The sequence below is a fragment of the Acyrthosiphon pisum genome, chromosome A1 (genome assembly GCF_005508785.2).
Source record: "Acyrthosiphon pisum isolate AL4f chromosome A1, pea_aphid_22Mar2018_4r6ur, whole genome shotgun sequence".
NCBI classification, from domain to species: domain Eukaryota; kingdom Metazoa; phylum Arthropoda; class Insecta; order Hemiptera; family Aphididae; genus Acyrthosiphon; species Acyrthosiphon pisum.
In genome coordinates, this window is record NC_042494.1 from 24856396 (window position 1) to 24882324 (window position 25929).

At 27.9% G+C, this 25929-nt stretch overlaps 2 protein-coding genes across 2 annotated transcripts; both read left to right on the plus strand.

Annotated features, from left to right (window-relative positions):
• Window positions 1-4812: 4812 nt before the first annotated feature.
• Window positions 4813-6660, plus strand: LOC100161237 (pinin). The gene has a single exon (XM_001942591.4). It carries the CDS (start codon window positions 5086-5088, stop codon window positions 6160-6162), a length of 1077 nt encoding a protein of 358 aa, XP_001942626.1. The 5' UTR covers window positions 4813-5085; the 3' UTR covers window positions 6163-6660.
• A 14978-nt stretch (window positions 6661-21638) lies between these two features.
• LOC100571982 (protein Smaug homolog 2-like) lies at window positions 21639-23573 on the plus strand. Its single transcript, XM_029486837.1, has 4 exons — window positions 21639-22066; window positions 22134-22363; window positions 22432-22763; window positions 22839-23573. Exons 1-4 carry the CDS (start codon window positions 21684-21686, stop codon window positions 23184-23186), a joined length of 1293 nt encoding a protein of 430 aa, XP_029342697.1. The 5' UTR covers window positions 21639-21683; the 3' UTR covers window positions 23187-23573.
• Window positions 23574-25929: the final 2356 nt, after the last annotated feature.

Sequence of the window (25929 nt, forward strand, 5' to 3'; positions counted from 1 at the left end):
TCTATAATATTCAAATATACATTTTTTCTACTTAATTTAGCAAACACTTTTTCTTGATTAAGTAATAAAAGTATATATAAAAAAACTCAAGGAGTAACTTTTTATCACGAGTAACAAATATTTATATTATTAAAGTATACAATATGTTTTATTGTGGTCATAACACTCATAAACAGTATTCTATCCATGGGCTAAATTTAGAAATTGATCAACTCACATATTGCACATCTACTTATTAGTTATCAACAAGATATTGTCAGAAATTACGTTTAGATATTTTAGCATATCCCTAGTTACTACGTCCCTACCTATTATCATCAATATTATTATTTTCTTAGATATTTTCTTAGATGATCTAAGTTATTTTTCTGTGATATACGGGCAGATAATATGACTTAACATTTGTGATCACGGTCTTAGAAGACCGTGTTTGTGATCAACGCTTATCATTTTTAGTATAGGCGAATTGCCTATACTAAACAACACGATAAGGCCGGGCCTCAATATTACAAAACAATATTATTTTCACCGAATAAATAAAAAACTTTCATATATATAAATATAAAAATGATAGTAAGTATTTAATTTTAAAACACAAGTCTTAGGAGGGATGTGTTATTCTGCACAAAATAAGTAGAGGGATGAAAAATGTAAGTTCAAAAAAGTATAGGGATGCCATCCCCCCGTATCCCCCCCCACTTCGACCACTGGGTATAACTATTAACTGCAGCTTTTAAATCGGCAAGTCGAAAGCGTCCTTTATTATTTTTCCGTGCGCCCCGCAACAAACATTCGTCAATTTGAACGATCTGACCAGGACCCCCAAAAAGTTGCCTTTGGTTAAATAGACGTACAGGAATGTCTCTACAGAGATTCATCCAGTCACAAATAGTATTTTTGGATCTCCCCGTAAATCTTATTATTTTAACTAGTTGATTGTCCGTAACCCAGAAATACACAATCTCCATAATTTTACTGAGACTTAATCCACTATTGTGTCGATCATTTGCGTCCACGTAAGTAAAAAATGAATTATTATTACGTATAATGATTGAGTGGTTTGGCAACCTTTTTTTTACACCGGAAAACTTCTCTTACTTTTACTCGGTTATTTCTTTGGTAAAGTTTTACTTCACTGCTACATTTGTGACATTGTTTTGCACAAGGTAGTAGGCCATAGTCTTGCAGGTGTTTGACAGTAGATTCTTCAGTTAAAATAAATTTATAAAATTCTTCAACTAGCATTTTAAAAACTATTTTTTCAGCTCAAAATTTAAAAAAAGTTGTTTTACCACAAACGACACTAAACCAACTAACCCAGTAACCTGTATTGTTACATGATAAAATATATATCGTTATGAAAAATTAAGATACAACATATAAATTGGTAGATAATAAATATAAATGATACGGGATTCCCAGCTATAGGTAGAACACATAACATTGGTAGACCGCATACTATATACTCATATTTAAAGTTACGTAGTACACAAAACGGAGGTAAAGGTAAACCGCATATTGGGAGATAGCCAAAAATTTAATTTTTGTTATATTATACTAATTAGTTTTAAAGTATGATATAAATTTGAACTAAAAACCTAGGTATTAACTAATAATAATATTAATTGTATTTATATACCTAGTCATACAGGAATACACAAAAGAATACTTCAGCTTTGAAAAAAAAATAATAATTCATACTACCTATGTACTTTAATAGTTGAATTGGATAATCATTAAACATTGAAATAATCAATAAATCAAAATCAAAAGTTAAGAGAAAATGTGAAGTATCTGAAATCACAAATTAACATTATCAACCACAACACCAGAAAATACCAAATGGCAAATTGTGTTAAATAAATTAAAAATTGAACATATAGGTACTAAAGTACTATACTGAACTTACACATAACACATAATATAGCAATAACCATATCTTATGGCTAAAGAAAAACCTTCTACATCTCCAACATTTGGAACCCAAGTCCCAAATGGCAAATAACAATTTAATATATTACATATTTATAAATTATGTTATAACATTAACATAGTATCTTTGGTAAGAAAAAAATCAACAAACATAAAATACGACGGCACAGCGCTATATCGGTGTATCTCAATAATATTATCAGTTCAATTATAGTGCACAATACCTATAAAGGTTCCGAATTCAAAGGCAAATTGTCTTCGGCGGATCTGTGTGCATTATTAATTCGACCAAGAACAGTAATCCGTCCGTAAATTGTTTTCACTGGGTCAAAATACTTGAAATTTAAATACAAGGTTACTCTAGTTACTCATAACTACGAACTAAGTTAGTTCGTGCTCATAACTCATAAGTTTTTATTAGTTAAATTTAAAATTTAAAAAAATTAAGGACACGTTAATAAATTTGAATTTAAAATGTTGACAAAATTCATCAACATCACAAACACGAAAACATGCAAATTATTTTATAGGTAGTTAAAAATGTATAAAATGTAAAATTTTTATAGCTAAGGATTGAACAAGTATAGCAACTAGCAAGGTTTTCATAAGTAGTTCATACTGTAACCAAAACAAGGTTAAAGTGTTAAACATTTAATTAACATTTTAAAATTAAAAACAAAAATTAAATGACTATTAAATACTAAAAAATCTAGTACAAATAATGTATAATTATAAAAAAGGTGGGTAAGTGGATGTCGCTCTGCTGTACAGTAGATTACAAGTTGGTCACTGTATAATGGATGGTATTAAATTTGAATTCAATGATATATAATATCATTGTATAAGAAAAAGGATTCTGAGCTGAGACGGTATGTCGGTCTAGGTATAACACGTATTATATACTTATCTATGGTATTAAAAAAAAATTGACCTATAATAGGTACCTATAATAAATTCCAAATTAATCATATCACAATATCCATAAGGTACTTATAATGCGTTATACATCAACAACAAATTATGGTACTATCACTACTATCATATAGATATATAATGGTATACTTTAGAAGTTTCAAGTATAAAGTATACCCACGAATAATATTATACAATCACAACAAAATAACTAAAATAGTTATTCTAGGTTTTTAATATGTAATTTCGTCCAAGTTTGAACTTAAAATGACTATAAAAATAAACTGTGTAAATGTATTTTTTAGATTTTTTGGTAACAGAATAATTACTTACGTTGAATCTTGTTTTAAATTTTCAATTCTTAGATACAAAATTTGAACATTTTATACATTTTTAACTACAAAATAATTATTCAAATTAAAATTTGATAAATTTTGTCAAAATTCGATCTTGTCACAATCTTGTCACAAAAATCGTCACATCAGAAATCGAGCGAATATCAAATGCAGTAAAAATATGAATTTCAATAAAAACGCTCATAAAAATTTAATTTGACTTTCTTGTGGAAATTTTTTTTTTTGATAAAGGTAGACAATATTTTGTGGAATCTTGTACCTAATACATTTTCAAATCTTAGATTTAAAAAGAAAAATTTTTACAAATTCTTAACTCAAAACAATTTGCTAATTTTCATGATTTTTACATATTTTGTCAATTTTTGAACTTTAAATGCTAATAAAAAAAACTGTGACTAAGGATTTTTAATATTTTTTAAATGTCATTGTAGCAATATAGTAGGGGCCATGTATTACATTTTAAAGTATTTTTACTCAACAAATAAAGTTTTATTGACATTCATAGAAAAAAAATTAATAAAATTGGAAACTGAAAATGTCCCTAAACAGTTCAAAACAAATCAAAATATTAGGTATGTATAGAAAATGGAAATATAAACAACCAGTGAAAATTTCATGTATCTATGGTCATTTGTTTTAAAGTTACACCAAAAACCAAAATCGATTTTCTCGAAAACAGATTTGCGTAAAAATTCCCGTTTTTCCTTAATTTTTATTTTGTTTTTCACGGCGCTTTTGAAAACTATTGGAAATTTCAAATTTTGACCTCCCGAATGCACCAACTAGATTCACTTTCCCATCAAACAAGATACTATTGAAGAAAATCGAAGCAGTTTTACTACCCCAAACCATGATGAAAGACACAAAAATTAAAAAATTAAAAATTAATAAAAAAAAAAAAATACAAAAAAAAAACACACATCATTGTAAAATCAATACATTCATCGTTCCACTCAGAATCTAAAAACATTTAGTTAATAATTTTCCGCGGAGAAAAGTAGATTTAAAGATCCATTAAGGTAGTCGAGATAACACGGTTATCATAATATATTATGGAAGTCTGTGTGTTGTATTACGTATTGTCAGACATTGTAATGTCTGTATTGTTTTATGTAATAGGCAGTCTTGGAAATATTCAAATATTCGAGTAGTCGAGATAACACGGAAGTATACTCAATATACTTATACCTAAACACAGTTCTTTTTTATAGACATTTTAATTTAAAATTTGTGCTTAATTAGATTTTTTAACGAAGAATAACCTTTATAGTTATTTTTTTGTATTTTAAAATTATTATTTGTGGGTACTTGAAACTTATAAAGTATATTATTATATTTTGTATATAATATAGGCTGTCAGGGAATCTTCTCGCTCAGAAATGTTATTCGTTTACAGTGATTTTATAAACTATATTTACTTTATTTTAATGAACTATAAAACCATTTAATACAAAATATCAACGTTATAAACAATAATATTAATCATAATTTAAAAAAACCCGGGACATTTTGATTATTATCCTCTCATTCGAGAGTTATTCCTCCAAGTTTGTATGACAACAATAGATAAACACACGCTTTGACAAACATGATAACAGGCAAGCAACTATTCAAAGAGTTTCATTAGTTTGTTTTGGTTTTGTCTTGGTTAAGTCTGAAGTCATATTATAATACATTTTTCGGCATATTTTAAAGAATATTAATTCTTGTGCTTATTTAAAAGTTATTAATTTCGATTTAAATGTATTCAATTTGTCTGCCATTCTAACTGATTTCTAAAAACTATATAAAAGGTACCTATATAGTATTTATCACAATTATATTTGTACTTCTCAAAAAGGCATTCCTATTTACTTGTATTGTGAAGTATATTGTCAATATTATCATGACTACTCTACTGGATCGTTTGCAAGAACACTTGGTAAAGAAACGACAGGGGTTGAATGATGTACATGAAACGTTAAAAAAAATTACTGGTCGTGATACGTTTGATGATCATTTAAACCATGGTAAATTCAACAAACGACCACAGGTAGGTGGTGACCAAAAACCACAATTCAGAGAGTCATTAAAGAAAGATGTCAAGCGATTACGAGATAATAATCCTTCCTTTAGAAATGATAATCAGAATCGTAAGGTTTTTGTTAACCCCAATGAATCATCAAAAATTTTTAAAAATGGAAATAATTCGGGCAGGATATCAGCTAAGGATCGTTTAGGGACAATTGTTGCAGATGATCACCAGAAACCTATAAAGGAAAAATATGAAGATGATGAAGATATGGACGAAGATCCTACGCCCAAAAAAACCCTTCAATCGCAAGTCATGTTGTCATCTAAAATTATGAAATCTCGCACTGAAGTATTGGCTGCTCAACAAGGTGATCAAGTGACTAAAGAACGAAACCGACGTATGTTTGGGTCATTATTAGGTACTCTACAAAAGTTTAAGAAAGAAGAAACTCAATTGAAAGATAAAGAAGAGAAAAAAGCTAAAATTGAAAGAAGATTAGATGAAGAAGCATTGAAAGAAAAAGAATCATTAGTCCTACGGAAGCGAGAATTATTTATGCAAAGGAAACAGCAACAAAGGGACATAAAAAATATAGAGATTAAAATGGGATTGGTAAGAAATTTTGAAATATTTGAACGCCAAATAAATTGCACAATGAATTTTATTAAAACTGAATATGATCCTTCGGTGTTTTACTTACCTAAAATACACAACGAAAAGACTGAAAAAAAATTAGACAAGACGCGTTCATATTTGAGCAATATCTTAGGGAAGAAAAGGAATATGGTTGAAAGTCAAATTGAGAAGTTGTTACAACCTGATGACGAACAAATGGAGTTTGATGACAGAGTGGAAGATGGCGAAGTAAGAGGTGCTGATGAAGAAGAAGATGCTGATGTAGATGTGTACGAGAGGCATCAAGATAATGGAACTTTTAACTATGATTAAATCCAATTCTTAATGACAAGTATAATGAACTCAATATTTTGTATATTTATTGTAAATATTGTTTTAGCACCTTCAACATTGTTTTAAATAATTTATACAAACTTGGGTTGAGCTCATTTATTTGTAGACTAAACCTTTTTTTAAATACATTTATTTTGGTATTTGAATATTTTATAAAAACTTGGAGATTACATGCCATTTTAGTTTTGTGTTTAAAATTAATATTATATAATTTATGATAAGTGTTAGTTAGTCATTCATTGAGTTTGTCTTAATATATGTACCTTTAAACTTCATAATTTCTGTATTAAATTAAATTTATTTATAACATTAAATTAAATTGTTATTCCTGAAATCTAAGACCTTTTAACTAAATTTTATTATTTTAAGTATATACTTAAAAGTAGATTTAAACGCTTGTTGTTCAAACCGGTATATAATAAAAACATTTTGATTTTTAAACAATAAAAAAAAAAATCTTAATGTTACTACAACAAATGTTATTAAAATGCATTATTTTTATAAAAAAAAAATATAGATTATTCATAATTGTTCAATATTAATTAAATAATCATTCCCCAATATTTAAGTAATAAACACAAGGATGGTTCAGGTTATACACATTTACCACCTATTGCCTTAATTGTATCAATAAAAATAACTAATAGGTGAAATGCATATAATTTCCACCAACAAATACCATAAAAATAAAATACTTTACAAATAACTTTTTTTTTGTTTCATGATTTGAGAAAAGGAAATACATTGATGTGGTCTCCTTAACAAATAAAACCAATTTTTTATTAGTTGGAGGATTTGGTGAAATATTTGAAAGAAATGCACCACATTTAAACAATTTCATAACATCAAAATAATATTATGGTAATTGAAACTGTTTATGAATTATTTAATATACATGGTGGGCTTATAATTTTTAATACACCAATTAATCTATTTAGAACATATAACTTATAATACATCAGCTAATATATTTTTTTGTAATTATTGCAGATTTGCAGCTCATAATATTCAATCATGTTAACTCAAGTAGTGATTAAATATTATAATTTAAATTTAAGTATAAAATGAGATATTAAAATATTCTTATTTCTTAGGTTCTATATAAATTATAAGCATTAAAAAATTGTTATCACTTATAACTTACACAATAATTTTATTACTGATCAATTCTTATTAAAAACAATTCATATGTTATTAAAATCCTAGTCCTAATTATTACTAAGGTCCCGTATTACAATAGTTGAACTCCGGTTAAACCACTGGATTCAGCCGGTAAAATCAGTGGTTCAAGCGTAACCCAGGTTTAAAATATGATTGTAAAACGGGCCCTAACTGATATTATCAATATGAAAGTATATTTTGTAAATAATGCTTGGAAACATAATACCTACACTATTTACCTATATATATACAGTAAAACATCCTTATAGCAGAATCGGTCAGTTTTAACTGATTTGTTCGTTATGGGGAGACTAAAATATACAGGATTTAGATTGTATGGGGGGACTGTTCAAGAGGGAGAAAGTAGGGGCAGTTGCCCCCCCCTTGGATTTTTCTGTGTTGATTATTAATATAAAACATTGATGATTTTAATGTTCTAAAAAAATTTTAAAATGTCATAACAATTCTAAATAGTGCACTAAAATACTAAATTATTTTAAATGTTAATATTAAATATACATTTTGAACTTTTGAATGATCGTATAAAAGTTTTACAGTCAGAACTTATCATTTGGACTACCTACTTATTTAAAATGAAAATTAACTATTTTTTATTCTATACCTATAGGTTTAGACTTTAGATCATATATTTATTATAAAATTCATATAAAAACAAATGCAAAGTTTTAAATTTTAAATCGTCAACAAATTCAATATAGGTGCGTATGTTTTAAAACGAGTAAAGTGCATCGTAAACCCAACCTTAATCATTACCATTGTAATAATAAAATATTGAAAAATAAACTTTTAGATTCTGAGTGGAACGATGAATGTATTGATTTTACCATGATGTGTGTTTTTATTTTTTTTTTGTGTCTATCGTCACCTTTTAGGACAGTAGAAAAGTGCTTGGATTTTCTTAACATGAAAATGTTGACTGAATTTTTATATTCCCATTTTCTTTACATGACAAAATTATATTAATTAATTTCAAAATCAAAATTTGTCAAAATTTTGGTTATCTAATGGTGCTTCTCACCTCAAACAAATGACCGTAGGTACATGAAATTATGACTGAATGTTTATATTAGCATTTTTTATACACCATAACATTTTCCAAATATTTTGAGCTGTTTATGGACATTTTCAGTTTCTATTTTTTTAAATTTTTTTTCTATAAATATCAATAAAATGTTATTTGTTGATTAAAAAAGTTTGAAAATTGAATAGAAGGTTCTTATTATGTTGTTTCAAAGGCAGATGCAATAAATTAAAAATCCATAGTCACAATTTTTTTATAAGCATCTAAAGTTCAAATATTGACAAAATACGTAAAAATGACGACAATTTGCAATTTATTTTGAGTTAGCAATTCATGAAAAATTTTTCTTTTTAAATTTAAGATTTGAAAATGTATTACAAGATTCCACATAATATTGTATACTTTTATCAAAAAAAAAATTTCTACAAGCAAGTCAAATAATTACATTTTTATGAGTGCTTGAAATTCGTAGTTTTACAACATTTGATATTCACTCGATTTCTCATGTAACGACTTCCTTATTTTGTTGTAATTAAAAAACCGGCCAAGTGCTAGTCGGACTCGCGCACGAAGGGTTCCGTACCTACCATAATCAGCTATAAATATGTCGGCAACACTGCTTATATTGTATATTCTAAGATTTTTAGTATTTGTTGTTATAGCGGCAATAGAAATACATAATCTGTGAAAATTTCAACTTTCTAACTTTCATGGTTCACGAGATACAGCCTGGTGACAGACGGACGGACGGACAGCGTTAGTAATAGGGTCCCGTTTTACAGTGCGGAACCCTAAAAACGAATGACTGTAGATAGGTATTTGCAAATTTCACTGAATGTTTTTATTAACATTTTCTATATACGATAAATTTTTCAAAATATTTTGACAATTGCTTTGAGCTGTTTATGGATAATTTCATATTTCAATTTTTTTATTTTTTTTCTATGAATATCAATAAAGTTTTATCTGTTGGGCCAAAAAGTGTAAACATTACAATAGGCTCCTGATATATTATTACAATAGCAGTTGAAAAAAATTAATAATACATAGTCACAATTTTTTTTATAAGTATTTAAAGATCGAGTTTTGACAAAATTTATCAAATTTAAAATTGAATAATTTTTTTGTTGTTAAAAATTTATAAAATGTTCAACTTTTATATCTAAGGATTGAAAATTTAATACAAGATTTGACGTGAGTAGTTAATTCTGTTACCAAAAAATCTAAAAAAATACATAAGCACAATTTATTGTTACAGTCATTTTAAGTTCAAATTTGGACGAAATTATATATTAAAAACATAGAATAACTAGTTATTTTGTTGTGATTGTATAATATTATTCGTGGGTACTTGAAACTTCTAAAGTATACTAATATAGTAATATAGTATATACTATTATATATTTATGATAGTACCATAGTTTGTTGTTGATGTATAACGCGTTTTAAGTACCTTTTGGATATTGTGATATGATTAATTTGGAATTTATTATAGGTACCTATCATAACTAATCTTAGTTCATGGTACCTATTATAGGTCAATTTTTTTTTTAATACCATAGATAAGTATACCTATAATATATGTCTAATACCTATACTGACATACCGTCTCCGCTCAAAATCGTTTTTCTTATACAGTGATATTATATCATTGAATTCAAATTTAATATCATCCATTATACAGTGACCCACTTGTAACCTACTGTAGGTACAGCAGAGCGACATCCACTTATCCACCTTTTTTAAAATTAAAAATAAAACAGAGTGATTTATATTACACTCAATTGTGAACGTCAGATAATTGTTTTAATAGATTATGAGATGTAGTGGTGGGACCAAGTGCAATACACTTTTGATAATAAAATTAAATGTTCAAGGATGGCATACCTAGCTACAATAACTTACGAAAGAATATCTATGCGAAAGATAAACTAAGATTAACGATATTCATTATTTCGTTATAATTCAAAATTATTATTCTTGGTGACTTATAACTTTTACTTAGGTATACCTATAATACCTATTATTATATTTTATACATGCAATGAAATTTTACAGCCATGTTTTAAACAAAATTTAATTCAATACATTGATTTACTATTAGTAAAATAAATTACTTAAAAAGCTGCAATATAGGTAAATACTAAATATCATATCATCTATTTACCTGTATTATACTATTATATATTTATATGTACAGGATGATTTAGTAGGTATCATGTGAAAATGATATTGGCATTGAAACTAAAGCAATTGTTAATATTTTTACTTATATAGCCTATAGGGATATTAGGTAGGTATGTACCTAGTAGTAAGTACAGACGTATACTTAGTGATGTATTGGTAAATACATTTATGGGTATACGCACCTAAAAATAGTTGAATATACCTATATGGCTATATATAAAAATTGTTGAAAAAATTTTGTTTGGTATTAATATGACTAAATTGTCTGATGATAAATTGGAAGCGTGCGTAAACCCATAAAAGAATAATTTTTTTAAAGGTATACGCATAAATCCAAAAATAGGGATTTATGGCGTATACCCGCCTATACCCTCCAATACACCACTGCGTATACTGTATACAGGACTAAAAAAGATAATGTGCTAACCATTAGTCAAATAATATACATAATATATTTACATGGGTATTAGAAAAAATATAAAAGTTCTAATTATTTCTAAACGGTGTCACTTAGTTAAAATCCTAAATAACTAAATCAGTGACTGTGCATATCGTTTTAAGTCGATGATAATAACTTGGTTTTAATTTTGAAGAGGCTTGTTCTGGAGATGAACCTAATTTATCGTAATGACGTGTCAAATTATTAAATAATGCTAAATAATATAAACATAATGCAGTAAATATTATAACTTGAGAAAATATTTTGTCATTTAATTTTTCTTAATTCCGTAAACCTTTATTGATAAAATATACGAGTATTATGCAGCTTGACAATGGATTTTCACAGACAATATCTTACAAAAAATAATTCTTAATTATAGTCCATCATTAACATAACTTAAACCTTAATTATTCGTATTGTATAGGTACCTGCTAAAAGTTGTCGTTTCATTGTTTTATTATAATTACGTAGGCAGTAGTCCTACCAAGTTTTAGATTACCCCCCCCCCCTCCTTAATGTATACCGAAGCTATGTACCTACAGTTTTAATAGTTTTATATCATTATTCACAAATATATTAGGTACTTAAAAGGACATCACAACAATAATTTTTTATTTAAGTTTACCTAATGGTTTAATATGTAGTCAAAATAATGAGTCGTTTAGAAGAAATCCGGAGTCAAAAAAATATTGATTACGATATTAACATTACTATTTACTGATTAGTCTGCACATTAAATAATTAGTTCACATAGTTTGTTTTGTAAATGCACATATTATTTGCTTTACTTAGTGCATAACTAAATGCATATTTGTGCTCGAATTGGGGGGGGGGGTGCGCAGGGGGACGGAGCTCCCCTACTATTTTTATTTTTTTGCGTACACCTACTATTTTTTGTATGGTTTGTGTTGAATAATTGCGCCCTCGGAACGCAGTTTTTAAATCGTTAGATTGATCTCCTCTACTTAATTTTTCCCAATTCAAGCACTGTTTAACACATCTTTTGAGCATTCAATTCCGAGCACCGAGGCCTTGTTAAAATCTAAATATATATATTATGTAACTTAATTTGGTTCGCAACCGCTTATAATCGAAACTACTGGACTGCCACCAATCAAAGTTATTAGTATATCAATATATTTAATAAAACTTGTGAAGCATTTTTTGTTTTTTTTTTATTTCGGAATACCTCTTATTATAGTGTGGCTTACACAATAATATCAATGTCGTACATAGGCGCAAATAGCGTTTGAGATTTGGGGGGGCTAATAGGGCTAATAGGGCCTTGCTTTAATAATATTGAATAAGCTTAAAACAAAATGTAGGAAATGTTTGGGAGGGCTATGGACGTTTTTGGGGGGCTTAACCTCTAAAGTCCCCCCCCCATTTGCGTCTATGAATTGTCGTACTTGAAACACGAAGTAATACTTTTCTCTGGGATTTTCTCTTTAGGCCACAACGTTTTTAATTTTGATCTGAGGCCAGAATAAGCCCCTTTTTAAAAATTGCTTTCTGAATTAAACCGATTTACTCTCGTGAAGTTAATGCAATTTAACCGAAACACTCTAAGCGCAGGCGACCAGTTAGATTGGTCATCTCGATTGGATTTATGCACAAATCGTGGCACAACGACATGGCGACTATAGCCTGTGATCTGAGGTACACTCAATACAAATTACACCACACCGTATTATGTAATTGTTCATTTTGTTCCGTTCGAAGCTGAGTATAGTACAGGCGCACAGCTAGTGTAATATATTATTAACAAAAAAAAACATTTTTTAAATCTTTTAAGTGTATCTATAACAATAATTGTCACGGATAAATGATAATGCCTATATCATATAAAAAAAATATGGCTTAAACATTTACGTCGGCAACGGTTGTCAACATGCTTTAAAAATATTGAAAACACATAATAAACATTATTATGTGTAATTAATAATTATTAAACATTATTTTCCGACCATCTTACCTGTTCGTTTTGACTTAAGTCTTATTTTTGAGTTGAGATGTATTCGGTTACAATAATATTATTTCTATGTTTCTGGATCTTTTCGGAATCGTTGGGTGGGCTCGTGGTTTTGAGTCACGTCCCCCCGGATCCACGGGAGAAGTCCAACCCTGTATCGCAACATTTGAGAGGAATGGAGTATACGGCCGCCGATTCGAAATTTCAATCATCACCGCCATCACCGGTCTGCGACTGTACGCAGGTACCCGAACGCCCCTATCCGTACGTCGTCGGTTCGCAGGTAACCGGGCGCCGTCCACCGTACCACGACGTTCCGCAGGAAAACGGATACCGTCCGCCCCACATCAGCTGTCCAAAGGAAGCCGGATACCGTCCATCGCCGTCAGCCAACTGTCCAACACATGAATGTCCACCTCGGCGCACAATTTCTCCGTGTCCGCCCTGTCGGACATCACCATCATGCACGACTTGCCGGACTACGCTGCCACCGTGCAAGAAACTCCGGACTTTGCCACCATGTACCTGCACACGCCGGACTTCACCGCCATGTACTACGTGTCGGACTTTACCAATATGTACAACCTGCCGAACATCACCGTCATGTACCACGTGCCGGACTTTACCACCTTGCACCAAGTGCCAGACACTGCCACCTTGTACCGCATGTCGAACGCTCACCTCGTGTACCACAATACAACCTCTCAAGTGGAAATTCCTCGGAGGCTTAACCACACGCCGCCGCCGCCGTAAAAAAAAACAAAGACTCGAATAAATTATTTACAGAATCGTTATTCTATATTTAATGCAATTAAACAGAATAACGATTCTGTAAACAATTAAATTCATTGCCTTTTTTTACAGTGGAGGTGTGTGATTAAGCCTCTGAGGAATTTCGACATGGGCCAGGTCGTATTGCCCGACATGTGGTACATGAAGTCAGAGTTCGGCATGCGGTACAAGGTGGCAGCGTCTGACACTTGATGCAAGATGGCAAGGTCTGACACTTGGCTCTTATTGTGTAGTTTTGTAATTTATTATGATAGTAAAAATATAATATACAATATATATGCTATGTTATCAATATCATAAAAATTATATATAAATTAATTATTATAATTAAACACTCAAATATTATACAATTAATTATATATTTATTTAATCCAATTTCAAAGCTGGGCTAGTTAGTTACTTTTTTCAACTAGTTAAAGTTAAGTTACTTTAATATAAAAAGTAACTAAGTTAGTATATAAGTAAGTTTCTGAAATGTACCAAATTTCTAACTAGGTTCGATGGAAATTAGTTTAGTGAAAATAGTAATTTAAGTTAGAAGTTTTTTTTTAGTTTGAAATTCATTAATTCATTACCTATATTAAATTAATTTTTAGTAACAGTAATAGAATAAAGGAAAAAGATATATCTCAAAAATGTTGATTATATTATAATAATGTTTTTTTTATTTTGGTTTTTTATACCGATTATTGTTCTATAGGATTTTGTAATCTTACACATAGGAAACGAATAACCATTATTACAGTGATCCACGTTGTAACCTACCGTACAGCAGATCGACACTCACTTGCCCACCTTTTTTTTATTAAAAATATTTAATTATATTTATAAAACATAAAATGTCAGTACAATTATTAATTTACATTAATAAAATATATACATTTTCAAATATTATAAAAAAAAATAGGTAGATATAATATTAACAATATAATTTTCATCAGTCAAATTTAAAATTTATAAAATATTATTATATCTTATACCTATATATTTAACATTTTGTTTGGAATTCTTTAATAAGTACATCGTATAAATATAAAATAATAATATAATGTTAAAAAATGAATAAAAATATTTAGGTCATCTTTGATTCTCAAAATTCTGCTAGATCTTTTAAAATCGTTTCACTATTATTTAGTCTTGATAGCCATATAAATTCCACGAATCGCGGAAAAAAAGCCCAGAAATAGAAATAGAAATGTGAACACGTGTATACTCTACTCCTAATGACCTAATTAGTAATTACCATATATCTATAACAAAATATAATAATATATTAATATATTATATATTATAATGAAATTAATTATTAATTTTTAATTGTATAAAATATAGATTGTAAATCAAATAAAAATAAAAATAAAAATATGAATACATGCAATATTATGTATACGTCATATTTTATTGTGTTATAAGTTATAAGTCAAAAAACATCAGTCTTAGGTATATACATACTAAAATGTATACAAAAATTACAAAACCGGAGGTAATTTAATATATTTAGATGGCAGATAATAATCATAAACGTCAGTAAATTTTCGACTGTAAAATTACAACAATAATAGCTCGAAAAAGCATAATACAATAGTAGTAGGTGCATAAATGCATAATAACATAGATAATAATATAGTCAATAGTCATAGAATAAAAATAATAATAATAATAGTCACAGCAGGTCAGTCAATTTTCAACTGTAATACTGTAATGATTATTTATATTATATTTATACATACTAATATTTATTTATTTACTATTATAGGTACATTTAAATTTTTCAATAGGTAGTTATAATATATGATTAATAGTTAAGTATATTATATTTTACTAGTTATTATTATTTATGATTATTAACTGTTATAGTAGTATGTATGTATGTATATTTAATATATCATATTGTGTTCATATTTATAATGATCATTTTCATTATAATATATAATATATTATTATATTTTGTTATAGCCTATAGAGTATAGATACGTGGTAATTAGAAATGGTATAAATTAAATACATATATATGTACATATTTTTGAAATTTTAATATATACAAATCTGCACCCTAGTAATTACTAATTAGGAGTAGAGTATACATGTGTTCACATTTTTATTTCTATTTTTGGGGTTTTTTCCTCGGTGTATTTATTTTTTTGGGCTTTTTTTCCGTGGGCTTTTTTTCCGCCTACCAAATTCCACCGATGTACAAGCCAAAAAAGTCTGTCTTTCCCTTTACGTTTTTTGTTGCCCCATTTGGCCAACCGCCCAACCCCACATACTCTCAACAATTTGTGTGTGCAGGGTTCCTGAGTTAAAGTCCACGAAATTGTATCTATAATTAACTTGATTATGTTGAAATCCATGTTGCAAATTAGTGTTTATTAGATTATTTTGAAAGTTTGTAAAAAAAATATTTTCAAAAACAATAATTTTTGAAATAATAAGTCTCTTAAGAGTTAAGGCGTGGTTTCCCTGCAGCGTCAAACAGTGGAACAGCACGGCGCCGACCGATGTCCGGACCGGTAGTGTCACTAGAAGCTGCAGCTGGGAAAACGTACCTTTACGTTAAATGAAATATGAATCACACGGTATACCTATTATCAATTTTTATTTTTATTTTACGTGACTAAAATAGAAAACATACCTAATATAAACCAAAAAGAATATTAATTATTTGAATATTGGTATTTTTTTTATAATTTAGTTAGACCAACTTTTGGGGAACGGAATAAAAGTTCATAGAACTAATGAAATAAACAATTTGGAACATTTAAAATAAAACTTATAATATAACCACTCTGTATAATATATTAGTTTTGTGTGAAAGATACGTTAGTAAAATTATTCACATACTATTTTCTAATATACGTTAGTTTGGCGTGAAAACCTGTAAATAAAATTAGGAATAAGTTTACTATTATAAACTAGTTATATATGTAAATTGTACCTATACAGTATAGAATAAGGCTAGACAAAAAAAACCGATAAATTTTGGTTTTTACCAATGCATACCATGGTATCGGCAATAGATTATACATATACAGTCAACTCGCGATATAACGAATATCGATATAACGAAAATCTTGATATAACGAATAAAACTACCGGTCCCTTGAAAATATCGCGGTATAATATAATTTCGATGTAACGAACTTTCGATTTAACGAATTTTTTTCTCGGTCCCTTGAAATTCGTTATATCGCGAGTTGACTGTATATAATATAATAAAATATTATCTTATTGCTATTAATTGTATCACATTGTGACATTGAGCTTAACGCCATTCGGGTGATTATTTAGTAGATTGGTATAATATATAGTATAGTGCAGTAGGTGTGACAGTCGTAGTAAGAGTAGGTACGTCAAGCGTTAACGAAAGCTTTAACTATTCAAAAATGGGAATTTTAACATCTAACAAAGGCAACATTAAAATTGCATATGAAGGTTTTTTATACACAAAAAAAAAAATACATGCGAGAACCACATAGTGTGGAAGTGTTCTAAAGCATCGTTAATGAAATGTTTTGCAAATTTCACTACCAGTTTAGATTTAATTGATCCCAATGTATGATCGAAATTAAATCGCGACCATAGTCATTTGCCCAATGAAAATTTAGTGATCGAGGAAAGAATTAAATGCAACATGAAAAAACAAGCAAAAATAACTTCAAAATTACCAGGTCAATCTTTTTCTAAAACAGTCATAAATCAGCCAAAAGAGGTGCTATAATATAGTATATGAAAATTCAATAAAACGTTCTTTAAGAAATCAAATGAGTGAAAATCATCCAAACGACGGCAACTGTAATGATTTGAAAACCTTTAAAGTTGAAGGTGAGTTATACCATATAGATTTAAATAAATATACAGGGTTTTTAAAAAGTCTTCATCCTATTACGAACTGATTCCTATAGTTTGGCACTTCGGCATCGGTTAATCGCAAGTTAGCGACACATGTATCAATGCTTGACTGATTAGTAAAACTTACCTATTTTAAGAATATATTTTACTTTATTTCACCCTTATATCTTCATTTTTAAAATAAATATAAATTTTTGTTATCGGTTGAAGACTTGATACACCATTTACATTAGATATAGGTGTACCTATATATTTTTATAACATTTTTAAATAAATAAAATATATTTTTATTAATTAAGGTGAATGGGCTTTGTTTCAAAATGAAAATTTGTTGTTGCACGATAATAGTACTGACGCAGAAGAAAGAATTTTAGTTTTTGGTACAGATAACAAATTACAATTCCCATATATAGTCAACGCTGATACTTGGTTCTTATAGATGGCAATTTCAAATTAGCTCCAAAACCATTTCTACAGCGTACACTGTACATCATACGAATAGAATTGAATAGTGTTTCGTCTTTATTAACTTTAATGCAGAATAAAACAAGATCGTCTTACGAAAGTATGTTTTCTATAATACTGAACATTTGTTAATATCGAGATTTATACCCCGACCCAACGTTTTTGAAAATTGATTTTGAAATGGCTGTGATTAAAGCTGCAAAAAATATTTTAGGTGAACATATAAATATCCGTGGTTGTTTTTATATTTTTTTTTTATTCTGTCATCTAACTTAATGGTATAGAAATGTATAAGATGTTTTTTTAATAATATTAATACCTAACTAAGATTCAATGAGATATTTGTTTTTATAATTTTATAATTATTAGCTATTATTTTTGTTTTATCTGTTTTGCATTTAGTATTATATGATTACATAATTATTAGATATTATCTTTAGAATACAGACTTTTTAGCCCCAAGACCTTTTTTCCCTGAGACTTTTTTTCCTACCATCCCAACTTTTACCATTAACGCATTTTGTATATTATATAATGAATATAAAATATCTAAAAATATTATAGCTTATAATATAATATATGAATTTTGAATACCTAGTGAATATTTTCGTTGTAATAGATATTTTCCTGGTACACCATAACTCCTTATTAATTTGTGATATATCCATAAGCATAAAATATGTATATATTTCAGGTAGATAGTCTAAAAAAAAATCGTCACAATTGACGAAAACCGTATTTTTTTTTAAGGTTTTTATATTTACAATCATTAGATAACGACATACCATTTTATTAATAATAGCTGATGTAAACTCTACTCTCTGCAGCTGCAGTCTCCAATCACCATACGGGTGACAACAGACAGCCGACTGCAGGTGAACTGATAGGAACAACAAAGACCTTCGCCGTCGCGACAGCTAGCCAAGGGTCAACCTTATCCTACTGCAAGACTATGTTCTACGAAAAACCTTTTTTTATTTTTTATCAAAAGTCACAATTGCTTGGAAATAAATATAGGTATATGGTGTTTAATCTTTTTAGAATACCACTAAAATAGTGTCCTTTAACTTTATTGTTACCTATGTCTTATAATATGTCTGTGTATATAATAATCAATAAAATTCGCCATGCCATGGTCCGATAACAAATTACGATTTAGCAAAAGGTATTTCATAAAAAATGTGTACCTAATACCTATACGATTTTAATTTGTATTTTAAAACTCATACTTTTCTTATCGTTTAAAACCAAAAATATTTTTAGATTCTGAATCAATCGTTCGAATTTTGAATGAATGTATTGATTATACAATGATGTGTAGGCAGGTATTGTATTGGCCGTTACGTAGGGTCGAATCTAGATTCTAGAATTATGTGACCACGGGCTTAAGGGTTTCAAAAGAAAAAAAAATCAGACAGAACTAAAACATATAACGGGAATATTTACGCAACAAACAAAAATCCCCGGAATAAAAATCCACCAATAATGCCTAAATATAAAAAAGCAGGTAAGTGGATGTCGCTCTGCTGTACAGTAGATTACAAGTGGGTCATTGTATCATGGTTGTATTAGATTTGAATTCAATGATATAATATCATTGTATAAGAAAAACGATTCTGAGGGGAGACGGTTTGTCAGTCTGTATACTTTATATTTTGTTATTAGGTATTTATTTTATCATGTAATATTAAAATCATAATATTAAAATATTATAATTTTTTATTCGTTTCTATGGTGATAGACAAAACGTTAGAAATTAAAAGCCCATTTTTAGCGTATTTTCGTAATTTTTAGGTGATTTTTCCCGTGGCATTAAATAACTATTGAAAATATAACTATGGAAAATCGAAAAATGACCTCTCTAAAGTACCATCTTGATCCAATTTGCTAAAAGATAAGGTACTATATTATGTTGAAATCAAAACACTCCTTCTGGAAGAAATTTTGGATACAGGATATAAAGAGAAAAAAAAAATTTTTCATGTAATCTATTGTAGGGTTTAAGCGTAGTTACTAGTTGCACATTAATATTTAATACTTCAAAAACATTTGTAAAGCATATTATAATACCTATTATAATGGCGTAGGTATATTTATTATTTTTTAAATCGTATAGGTACATTCCTACATAATAATATAATATTATACAGGCACATAGACATAGGTACACTGATACACAAAAATATAAAATCATTTATATTGAAATAAAATCATCAATAACTCAGATACAAAAAACACCGAATCCACTGTTTGTATGTAAATACATTATACTATATAGTAATGTAAAAAGGGACGCAGGTGTACAGTAACTGCTACCTACCTACCTATTGTATGCTCAAAAGCGTTTTTTTGAGAGGGAGTATTGGACACAGACAACCTGTGGACCAGAAGATCAAGCGATCAACCGCCAAACCGTGTTCTGACGTCGCAGTGAAACGACCGCGCTTGTCCAGACATCTTACAAGTTACGATTCGTACGTCTTTTGCATTCAATTGACCGACACATTTTTTACTACCTATAACTACCAATTGTCGTGATACCGATATATTAGCTGAATATATTTTAAACAGTAAGTGTTGATATTTTATTATTTTATAATCCATATAATAATGTAAGTACCGGGCTTACCGCCACCGAAAATTTTAATTTAAAGCTTTATTATATTATTTTATATACCTATTTATGTTTTGAAAATGTTTGTAGATATATGTTACATAATATTATACATTTATACATATAAAATAATTTTCACGTCATACCTAATTTATTTCCTTGCTGAACATACTTCCAACTGGTATCTATTAAATAATAAAGCATATAAATATTTTAAATCTTTTTTGAAAAAATAGTAATTTTATACACATTAAAAATTAAATGAAAATGTATCAATGTATGAATTTTTCGGTTCAAAATACTTAAGAAAATTAATTCGAATATAATTTTCCACTGAATTAAAATTAGATTGGTATTATGATTTTAAAGGTAGGTATGTCAGCTCACTGAATGATTTCTTTCTCTGGCCCACACGCAACATAGACAAAATTAATTAAAAATTTTTATTTATGTTTTTGAGTAATCTTACGGTAAAATTACCCATTGTAAAAATTATGGGAAATAATATTTTTGAGGGTTGAATTTGTGTAAGTGTAGTCTCAAAAATTTTTTTAAAGGTATTCATTTAAATATACAGTTTTATTTTTAATAGTCTAATATAAAGTCAAATAATAAAAAATAATACAGATTTGTCAAATCATCAAAATTATTATTTTCTTTAATTTTTGTAATAGGTTTAATTTACTCTAAGATTTCTCAAAAATCATAAAATATAAATTAACAATTTTTTGTGAATGTATTAATTTATGTGGGACTGAGACATAAAACAAATATTGTGCTGACATCCTCTCGGGAAATGTAGGTAATTTAATAAATACGAAAATATACAATTTCATTATTGTATGTCTTGAATAATTGATATATTTAGGTGCCTACATTAGTACTTTATAGTACTTATAATATTACTTTCATTAAAAAAATATTTTCAATGATTTTCTTAATTCTTAATGTTGTTTTTATTTTTATAGTGGATGAAATGAAACAACTAGCAGAAGCATTAATGCAGTGTAAATCATTCAAAGAGCGACAAGAACGTCTGAGTGAATCTCTCGATCATCTGTCATTTAACTATCCTGATCTATACATAATGTTGTACAGAGAGATGAAAAAAAGAGAACTACATTCTAATGATCCAAGTAAAATTACTAAATGGTTAAATAATCCAACATCAAAATCATTTGTAAAACTTCATGAAGCATTGATGTTGGTAAAAAATAACAACATAATGGCCAAAGAGGAGTATATGTACAATTTAAGACTTATGCTAAACGAAACAATTGAAAATGGTACCAACATTGAGATAGCAGTGAAAATATGTCATTTGATTGAAAAATCACCAAACTTAACCATCATTCACGAGTGAGTTTAAACTTTGATTTTTTCGTTACATTTTTTCAACTATTAACACTATTTTATTCATTTTTAGGAATTTGAAACATCTAATTCTCCAAGTAAATCAACTGAACAACAGTCAACGCCACATGCCATCAGAAACCTCGACAGGAAACTTTTGGCCAAATTATTTTAGACCACCACAAATTGATCCTTTTCAACAATTTAATATTCGGCCTGCTCAACAGCTGAATACCCCTGTTTGGCCAAACATTCTGCAACCGACAAATTTAATATCAGCTCCAGGTCAACCACACTTTAGAAGTAAGAATTAATCATTGACCAAGCTGCACACAACAATATTTAACTATGATGTACAATTTGTTTTTTAGTGGAATGTTTTGGCTACAACCATCTGGAAATGATTGCAAAAACCAACACGGCTACTTTGGGAGACCCACAGTCACTAAACGACCTGACAATTCTTAATCAAGAAATGGATGGAGCGGTTGCTAAGTGGCTTCACTACTTGAAACTACATAAATACCAATGGTTCTTCAATAGCCTCAGTTATCTCGAAATTGAATTCATTGACGAGGACAATATTGAAGATTTCATAGCTAAAGTTAACAAAAATACCATCACAAAAGGTGCACAAAAAAAGATATGCTTATCAACAAAAGCTTTGAGGGATCGGTCACAAAAGTTAAACAACTTATTATTGGTAATATTTTGAATACACATTATATGCCTTTTGGGTAAAAAAAAACTAATACATATAAATTACTTTTGATTACAGGCTTTGGATTTGGAAGTGACTCCAAATGAACTGTGTGAATTCATGTCATACATGCGCGACATATTGCATTATCCCATACCGAACAAGAATTGTGTGGTTGGTGATCAACTTCAACAAGACATAGTCCTTGTCATGGAGAAACTGCTAAATCAATTGCTAGAAAAACTTGGCAAGATTCGTTCTTTAGTCGCCCAGAGTCTACTTGGAATGTCTATTAATAAATACTTGGAATGCACCTTATTAATAATCGGTAATCAAACATTCATGAAACAACAAATTGTCCAATCGTTGATGTTTGCCGAAACATTAAAATATAGAGTCCATAGAATTCCTAGAAACTTTAACTAATGTCTTATTATTGTTCAATTGAAATTTCATATTACATATGCACTTTTTAGTCTTATTTGTGACTGATGCCTACCTGATTTATTTTAACATAATTGTTTTTATTTTTATCTATAATTTATATATAATTGTTTACTATCTTAATTTTTAATATTTTTATATAGATGCATGTTGTATTCAATTGTTAGTATTCACAATATTGTTTTTAACTTAATAATTTGGTACTTTAAACACTAGAATAATATTTATTACCAGCATAATTTTATAATTTGAAAAACATTTTTTTCTAATAAGTACTATCTTACGTAACCAAAAGACTTAGATTTATTTATAATTTTTATTGTTTTGTGTTAATTATATTTAAAATCTATTATGGTTGAGTTTTTTTGATTTTGTGTTAATTTAATTGAATTGTTCTATTTTAAATGTCTTACATTGATTATTGTTTATTGACCACTATACTACTATACGTATATAACCATTACAATTAGTTACTTTTTATTATGATTTTATTTACCTATATTTAGTTTAGATATGATTTTTTAAACTGTTTTATATTTGTATTTTATATGGTTACTTGATTTGATATAATATTTTTGTTCATAAAATTACTAGATTATTTTATACATTTTTCATAATATAGACATTTTTTATAAAAATTTTGACTACTACAGTTATTTATTGATTTGAGAACTGAAAGATTCAAGGATATGTTTATTTTACAGGTTTAAGTACAACAACTAGAGGAATACATAATATACAAAATGTATTCGTCTTTAGAGTTATGTATAGTAGGTATGTAATATTACTAATTAAGTATTTTTCTTCACTCTTTTAGTAGGTAACAAAGCAAAAGGTTGAATTAAAATACTTTTTAATTAACATTTATGCAATAAAATTGTTGGGTTGATAATAATGTAAAGAGTTAGTTTTATAAACATATGCATATTTATTGTTGTTTTGTTTATTAATTATAATAATTTGTAATCGTCAAACTATATGATATTAAATGATAAATTTCATTTTTATATTAAATACATAATATTATGTTCAATATTGTTATATTATATTTTTCATAGGTATAAGTAATTAAAATAGCAATACTTTCTTATAATAATTTCTTCTGTTGCACACAGTATTTAATTAGTAAAATTTAAAAACAATTGGTTAATATTATTCATTTTTCGATTCTGAGCGGATCGAGGAAGCTAGTGGTTTTACAATGGTGTTTATTTTTTATTCTTTTTTTTTTTTTTTATATCCTGTATACAAAATTTCTACCTGAAGGAGAGTTTCGATTTCAACATATATAGTACTTTATATTTAAGCAAATTGGATCAAGATTTTAGAGAGGTTATTTTTTGATTTTATCAATAGTTAGGTAGGTACCTATTTAATGCCACGGGAAAAACCACCGAAAAATTACGAAAAAACGTTAAAAACGGGATTTTTATTTCTAATGCTTTGTTTATCACCATAGAAATTATTAAAAAATTATATTATTATAATATTTATTCAACTTATAAATGATAAAATAAATAATAACAATATAAAATATCCAGACTGACAACCCGTCTTCGCTCAGAATCGTTTTTCTTATACAATGATATTATATCATTGAATTCAAGTCTAATACAATCCATTATACAATGACCCACTTGTAACCTACTGTACAGCAGAGCAGTAAAGTTTCAATGACATTGATAAATTAAAAAAAATCCAAATTTTAAAATTTGGTTTACTTATTCATTTTACATGCCTGAATATGACAAAAGCACAAAAACTACAAAAATTAGCTAAATACAGTGTAAAATAAAGTGAAAATATAGCATTAGCGGTAGGATAGGGGGTTGGAAATGCCCCCTTTCAATTTGATTTATAACAATTCTGATTAAATACCTTGACGTTTCGTAATACGTTGATTCTGATATTAATTTTTATTTTTTGCATATTTTTACATACTTGTATCAAATGCATAATAATTTCAAATTTCTGGATAATTACATAAAATGTGCATATTTTATAATTACTAAATAAATTATTTAAAATTTTACTAAAAGTTTGATATATTTGTACATGACGACGTTTCTGACAGAATTTTTATGCAAATGCATATTCTTCTACAATTTACCTAGAAATATTTTGATTCAAAATGTTGACGTTTTATGTAGATTCTATGGTTAAATTTTTGTTTTTTATATTCATTGCAAATTTAATATTACATTTTCCATTAATTTTGCATTTAAATACAGTCAACTCGCGATATAACGAATTTCAAGGGACCGAGAAAAAAATTTGTTAAATCGAAAGTTCGTTACATCGAAATTATATTATACCGCAATATTTTCAAGGGACCGGTAGTTTTATTCGTTATATCAAGATTTTCGTTATATCGATATTCGTTATATCGCGAGTTGACTGTACACATTTGTATGGGGAATATACTGATTACTTGTAATTTTTTTAAGATGTTTAGTTGTAACTTGTATTATTACACAACATTACAACAAAAGATTTTATTTGCATATTTTTGAATTTTTGAGTGCATAAATATGCAAGGCTGGGCAAGTTAATGATTTTTTTTAACTCAGTTAAGTTAATATACACCAATAACAAAAAGTTAAAAGTTAAAAGTTAATTTAACTATAGGTTAACTCAGTTAAGTTAAAAGTTAATACACAATTTTTGTTAACTTTTTATTAAGTTAAAAAAAAGTTAATTTGTTTATACAACGCTAGCATACTTA

What these genes read in the sequence shown, in the direction of transcription:
- LOC100161237 (XM_001942591.4), top strand. Translation starts at nt 5,086, where the DNA reads ATGACTACTCTACTGGATCGTTTGCAAGAACACTTGGTAAAGAAACGA.
- LOC100571982 (XM_029486837.1), top strand. Translation starts at nt 21,684, where the DNA reads ATGAAACAACTAGCAGAAGCATTAATGCAGTGTAAATCATTCAAAGAG. An exon ending in AACTTAACCATCATTCACGA is followed by an intron (nt 22,067 to 22,133) that starts GTGAGTTTAAAC and finishes ATTCATTTTTAG; the next exon opens with GAATTTGAAACATCTAATTC. An exon ending in AGTTAAACAACTTATTATTG is followed by an intron (nt 22,764 to 22,838) that starts GTAATATTTTGA and finishes TTTTGATTACAG; the next exon opens with GCTTTGGATTTGGAAGTGAC.